This window comes from Erpetoichthys calabaricus, chromosome 1 (assembly GCF_900747795.2).
Source record: "Erpetoichthys calabaricus chromosome 1, fErpCal1.3, whole genome shotgun sequence".
Taxonomy (NCBI): Eukaryota; Metazoa; Chordata; class Cladistia; order Polypteriformes; family Polypteridae; genus Erpetoichthys; species Erpetoichthys calabaricus.
In genome coordinates, this window is record NC_041394.2 from 185,029,118 (window position 1) to 185,036,533 (window position 7,416).

At 38.9% G+C, this 7,416-nt stretch overlaps 1 protein-coding gene across 1 annotated transcript in view; it reads right to left on the minus strand.

Moving 5' to 3' along the window:
• LOC114657979 (EH domain-containing protein 1) overlaps window positions 1-1,421 on the minus strand; it is a 92,632-nt gene extending 91,211 nt beyond the window's left edge. The window contains exon 1 of the mRNA XM_028809985.2: window positions 810-1,421. Within this exon, the coding sequence (XP_028665818.1) occupies window positions 810-1,213 (404 nt within the window). The 5' untranslated portion in view covers window positions 1,214-1,421. The remainder of the gene's footprint in view (window positions 1-809) is intronic.
• Window positions 1,422-7,416: the final 5,995 nt, after the last annotated feature.

The following is a 7,416-nucleotide window of genomic DNA, read 5'->3' on the forward strand; positions in this document are numbered from 1 at the left end:
GTCCTCTAACTCATTCATATCTGCTTTTAATGGAGCGCTCTCCTTTAAGCGGTTAAAGACTGAAAACTGAACTATAACTTTTTTCATAAAAACACTGCTGTAGTGTACACGGAATTCAAACACAACCCCATCACCACGGTGCGTTTATTAGAAAGTTTAAAATAACTGCCACTTCAGTGCCCTAGCAGTCCTCCAGTTGCTTTCTGCCCCATTTCACACTTCAGTAACTTATATGATGGACAAGAGAGAACGTTTGGTGACATCTGGCGCTGTCAGCAAATCCAATCTCACACAGTCCCTGGAATTTAGACCTTCTGGCAGTGGTTCGAGAACACTGCAGAGAAAGGGAATTACCACACTCTGTAGATCTGCAGTCGCACTGACTTGGTTCATGTCGTGCACTGAGCCGGGTGGGTGTGGCAGGGAATGTGAACTTACGCACGCTAATCAAACTGAAGGAAAGTTATGTTTTTTAGGAAGAAAACGAGTGGCGTGGCTACAAAATGATACGCAGGGCAAATTTCGCTACAAAGAATAATTTAAAGGCTTGAAGTAGTACGCACTGGTCGATCCTCTAAAAAGTGCCAGCCCAAGCTTCTACTAATAACTATTAACGAAAAGTCACATTTGATAACTTGCTTATACGTGTCATATACAGTAAAATACAAGGCGATGATTCTTTAACTGGGAGAGCAACTGTACATACTGAATCAAAAAACAACCTGGAGATAAACATCCGCGACAAAGCAAAAGAAGATTCTCAGCCTTCCCCAAACTTGCATGCGTGTGCGATCCAACTGCAGGTTTACCTGTTGAGAAACGCATTGCCAAACGCGTTCAGCTTTCTGAAGGGCTTCTTTGGGTCAACTACTAAAGCATTTCCTGGGATGATCCCTTCCTGGTCGCCATGCATGACTGCGATGAATGAGTCGGTGGTCGGCTCAGGTCCAATTCTCATGCCGGGGAAATCCTGCTCCATTAAATGGCGAATAAAAGTAGTCTTACCAGTTGAATACTGTCCCACCAGTAATACCATGGGTTTGTTATCAAAGTCAGCGTCCTCCAAAGCCGGCGAATGGAACTCATGGAATCGATACGTCTCCTCAAGGGGTAACAGTTTAGTGCGGTAAAGCTTGCGCAGCCCGTCTGAAACCGTTTGGAAAAGCTCGGGCTCTTTTTTCCGTTTGGCATCTTTACTAACCCAGCTGAACATGATTGTAATGGTTCTTTATCCACTAACAACTAAAACAGGTCTGCCAGTGACTTCACTGGAATTAGGTACTAAACTGTAGCAGCTTCCAAAAGTATGCTGACAATGAACGCACCTAAATTCGTCAGGCTCTATCTTTCTCGTTTTGAAGCTGAGCTGCAGCCCCCTCACGCGTGACTGGTAAAGTTCACAAAGATACAACACCCTCCCCTCTCCCCCTCCCGTCCCGGTTATCTTTCAAGCCCAACCCACTCAGACGGTATTAAAAAGGCAAACGGAGGAGGGAAAACTAGAAGGACAATAGAATGCACAAATCACACGGAGGTGTCGGCGTGACGCGTGTAGGCCTTTTACTGTGATTGGGCAAAATACGAGTCAATTTTGCATCCCTGGAGTTAAGCGGCTGGGCCGACCTAAAGCCGCGTGGTTCATGAGGTAAGCTCAATAGTGATCCTCAGCCTACATGCTGATGGAGTATTCTGTACTACTGTCAATTTTATGCATAAAGTGAACTCAAAAGTGGCCAGCATATACTTTACAAATATAACACACAATGGTGCTAACTCTAACTTGATTTCACTGAGCAGCTGTTCTGGTTATTGCTGTTCTACTGACACAGTAATAATTTATATTTTGCTCTCGGGCAGAAACCCAACTCCTGAAGGCAAACGTGCAGTTCTTTGGCACAGTATCTTGTGAAGACTTGTAACTAGGGAGGTCGGCCACGTCAGGAGCGATGCGCCATGTTGGGCAGGGCTTTAGAAAAGTGCAGTGATTTCGCGGAAAGAGCAACTTTGGTTATTAACGGCATACATACGAGCAGGTCTAAGGTTACACCGGCTCTTCGGTTGATAGATAATACGGGAAACGCGTTGACTGCTCCTGAAAAACACAAGCGAAAGCTACTTTGACAAAATAAGCAGTTATGATTACTATATTTGTAGTGACCTCGATATACCTTTCTGTTATGTAATTTATCTTTTCTGCTTTTCCGTATGCGGCAGTCTTAATCCTTGGAAAATATTTTAAGTGTTGTCGCTCTCTCTTTCTATACACACACACACACACACACACACACACACACACACACACACACACACACACACACATATATATATATATATATATATATATATATATATATATATATATATATATATATATATATATACTGTATAACATTTTTTTACCCTGGCGTTATAAGTTTATGTAACATTCCATTGGCACGATGACTTGCGCACGAGAATTCCAGTCCTTGTAGTAACTGATCCACTTGAAGGTTGTGGAGTCTGTATGGAAGCTTAGTTCTGCCTTCGGCCACTTGCTGAAGGCAGGTCACATCCTTTATCACACGGTTTAGGGAGCCTCGTCTGTAAATGAATTTATTGCAGTTTCTCGCGAATGTAACGCTTTTTAGGTACTAGTAGTACTTTTATTTCCATCACCATCACATCACAAGTGGGATGAGACATAGCATAGGAGTTTTGTGCAGAACTTTGTTTCTTAGTGCAAAGAGAACAGCAGGTAACTCATCAGCAGCAAAACTAAGGAACTGATTATTAACTTTTGCTGCACCAAAAAGCATGAGCCCTGTCACTATTCAGGGAGTGAGTGCCGAGGTGCCACACTACTGCGGGTACTTGCGAATCCACATCAGTGAGCGGCTGGGCTGGTCTTGTAGCACAGCAGAACTATATAAGAAAGGGCAGAGCAGGCTCAATTTTTTAAGAAAACTACATTCCATTAATGTGAATAGTGACATACTTTACATGTTGTAAAACTCTGTGATGGCCCATGTAATTTTCTGTGGGCATTTTAAGAGATGCCCACCAAATCAACAAGCTAATTAAAAAAGGCAGGCTCAGTTAAATGGATCACCTTGAGGGAGTATCCAAGAGAAAATAAAGAACAAACTGAGTGGTATTATGAACAATGCTGCACATCCTGTCTCTGACACATTAGCATTAAGTACTTTCAGCCAATGAATTATTCTGGAGATATGTGTCAAGAAACACCAGTGGGACCCCTTTATATCAACAGCAATACACATGCATAATGCCTCACTGTAATTGCTCTTTTTATCTTCAGCCAGGTTGTAAGCTTGCTTTCTTTTTAGTCATTCTGGTGTGTATTGTTTTTTTGTCATAATATATTATTTAGTTATTGAGCTTCTTTAAAAATCCAGTTTTCCCCTGAGGACAAATGCAGTGCTGTCTATCTGTCTATCTTTCATCCTAGAGGCTGGTTGCAGATTTCCATTAATGTTGGATGTGACAAAGATGGAGTATTGTAAGTTGTAATATTTTAGGTGATATTTAACTATTTTTCCCATGGCTGGTAACCAGAAATATACTCTTTGAGATCAAATTAAGTCAGTTGACATTCACTTTCTCTATCTACTACAGTGTTGTTTAGCCCTAAATGCAGCATCTGTCTTGCCAATCAGAGGTCAGCCCCACACTGGGCAAATCTATAAAAAAGCAGTCCACCTTAGAGCATGTGTTTAGGTTCTGGCTGTAATCTGGAGTCCATACAGAAAATACACACAAGCATCATGAGATTATTCCAAGACCACAACAAGGGTCCCACTCAAGAAATGAAGTGGAGTCCAAGCATTGCAAGGCAGTAGTGTTGCCATATGTGCTAAAATAAACCTTAAAAAAGTTTTTTTTTGGGTAAATATATTTCTTGAAAGATCACAATTGCCTAAATTATACCAGCCAACCAGAAAACTAAGTTCCTAAGACACTGGTCTCTCTCACATTTTAAAAGCTGAATTTTGCTGATCCTGACAAACACTTTGTGACTCCTGCACCCTGGAAGGCTCTCTGCTTAGGTCTTTTTGTGGAGCACCATCAGGCGACTCGTTCAAATTGTACTTAAAACACGCCACTTATCACTTGTATTCTGATCTCTGTTACCTAAATTTGCTCTGATTTAATTCTTCTGTAATAAATGTCCTCATCTATTTTAAATAATTTTTATTTAATGCAGTTTGGTTTAAATAGACTTAAGTATTTTGTTTTATTTTATTTGTATTACAAATTCTTGCATTTAATGATTTGCTTTTTAGTATGATGTAACAATGTACTCTGCTTAGGGTACTATATGAAGTAAATATTGATTGTTTGTCCCTACAGCTGTTCGGTTTTGAGTCAGCTGTGGTTTTAATTAGATTGAAATTTCCTCCCTTTAAACAATCTCTGTGTTTAATTTGCTGTCATTTTGCAGGGTCAGAAATACACTTTATTGTGTGACATACCTTTTATAAGAAATGTATTGCATTGCAGAGTTTAGAACATAAGCATACTAAAGTATACATACTTTAACTTTTTAGCTATATTTAAATTCTGTTAAATGCCAAGTCTTTGCCACTTAATTGTTTTGCAGATACAATTGAAATTAATTCGTTAAGTTATTTCTCATTCATTTATTTATGATTTTATATAATTACATTTTCATTTATTTATCATTCATTTATTTATCTGAAGAGGGAGATTGATTTCCTGCCATATCCACCCCAGTATGATCATGAAAAATGGACAATTTAAAAAAAATATTTAGAATCAAAATAGGGTGAACCAATACAACTGTATAAAACTCCAGTTTTTCCAGCTAGAATTTTCTTTTCAGTGTGTCTCCACTTACCACTGTTCGATTTGTTGACTGAGTTCAACTCAATCTCTCCAGACTATAGTAATTCCCAGAAATTTCAATTTTTCTTAATATCTTTACTAGGGCCCCCCCTGCTCACTTTACTTGCATGTGTATTGTGCCAGCGTTTTTGAATTCTTTACAACGTTCTACTTTGACATCTACTCTTTTGTCTTTTATTTCCCACCCCGGGCATGGTTAAATTTCTTCACACAAATTCTTGTTTCGCGGGCCGTGAAAGTATCACTCTGAAAAAGTCACATCTTGTCTCAGGCTGAAAAGTCTCATCTCGTCCCAGGATTTTTTTATTATAATAGAGAGATTTTTTAGAATATTCAAGTGCTGACTGGACAGAAACACATTTACATACTGATTGGATGGCCCAAATTTCTACCCATGCAATTGAATATTTAAAGAAAATTCAGCTGTAAGAGAAGAGAGAGAGAATCAAATGAATACTGATCAATTTATTTTCAATCTGATGAGTGCACATTGACATCCCATAACTATCTGAAGGGTGTATTTTGAAAGTGTAATTCTGGAAGTAATGCATTTTAATAGGAATCAATAAGGTGAATTAAGGTTAATTAAGCAAACTGAAACTAATCAATAAGTTTATCGAGTGGTGAGTAAAGAAATCAGGAGAAGAGTAACATGTGTGGAAAAATGAGTACATTGCAGAATATCCAAAGGGGCTTGAGAGCCACATGACCTAGGTCACATAGAGTTTGGCTTTCTTTAAGGACTGAAATCTGTGTAGACCCAAATTTCATTTTTCTATTCCTTGTTGAGATATGTCTTAGCTTAATGGAATATACTATTCTTATTTCCTTATTTTGTTACTATTAAGATGTTTGTGAACTTAATAATTAAGAAAATGTTATTTAATATATGTACAGTATACTTGCATGTACATATAATTTAAACTTTTCATGCTTTGCAGCATGGCCTTTTGAGATTTGAACAGCATTATGGCTTAGTGGTTAGTGCAGCTGCCTCTCAGATACAGTGACCTAGGTTCAATTTTCATGCTATGTCTTTGCTTGAGTGGAGTTTGTATATTCTACCAGTTTCTGCATTCTTTTTTACTCATATGCTCTGTTTTTCTTCCCCACTGACATTCTTCTCAGTTCTGGTTTCTGATGTCCTGGAAAAAGCCACAGAAATTTCTATGCAGAACATTTGCCAGTTTTGAATTATGGCCAGGGCCCTTACCCAGCTGGGACACCCTGATTATGGAGGGACTAGGGGAGAGAGTATTTTCAAGGCCATTTCTCCCTCGGACCAACAGAGGGCAGCCCTCTTGGTTTCCATCGGGGCAACAGATCATGAGCATAGAAGTTCAACCCTGTTGAGGCCCGTGGCCACCACCAGGTGGTGCATGGACATTTGCAGGGACCTATTTCCGGAAGTACTGTCGGAAGAAGCTCGTTGGGCACCTGGAGTCCTTCCGGGGGCCATATAAAAAGGGGCCAATCTCCAGGAGTCAACGGCTAGGAGTCGGGAGAAATAGGGTAAAGCCTGTCTGGAGGACCAGAGATGGTGGCAAAGGGACTGTGTCATTATTTTACCTTGGTGCTGGAAAGTGCACTTGTAAATAAACCATGTACTGTGTGGACTGAAACCTGTTTCCTGCCTTTCTGTGTCGGGGTTAAGGGGGCTGTACGCTCCCCTGGTTTCATAAGTGTGAAAGTATTTCTTCAGTAATGCCCTTTTTAGCATATAATAGTATGTAGAATATTTAGAAGTAGTGTACCTATATAAACAAAGGTAGTAACTTAAAACTGGAGATTTTTCTGTGTACTGTGAATTGGTTTAAGCAGAGAATGTTGTAATGTTTGTAAATGTAGACAGGACTGTGAGTTTGTGAGAGGGAGGTACAACATAATATATACAAATATATGTCAAAATTACAATATATAAAAAGGAATTGAACTGAACGTAGATCTGTCATGTTTAGAAACCGTTTCATGTTTCATAGATTTTTCTTGTCATTAGCCTTGTTGAGAAGGCTAATTTCAGCTTTCCCTGTATACCCATTTTACTTCAGTTATAACATTAACAAAACTATCTAAAAATAATTTATTGCTATAATAAAGTCTGACAGTGAAATCTTAAAATTCACATTCACTGCTTTTCCAGTCATTTTAAGAATCAGATTCATCTCATCATGCATGATGCTACTACATCATTTCTCCAATGATTCCTACAAATTCCCCCTTAGTGAAAATATGTTATTGTCAGACATGCAACGAATCAAATGTTACATTGCACATTTACTGTAACAATTCTAGAAAGTTTCTTTACTGTCTTATCCATCCATCCATCCATCCATCCATCCATCCATCCATCCATGCATCTTCCAATTCCACCTATTGTTCTGTTATTCAAACATGAATTTAGGGAAATCACTGTAAAATACCATAACTACATAAAATACTATTGTAATGCAAAATATACAGCAAAGAACCATGCACTTTCAGTCAGGGGTTCTAATCTCATAAAAAGGATTATAGGAGGTGATTGAGGTAGAGGTTCTAAGTTGAGTTCCA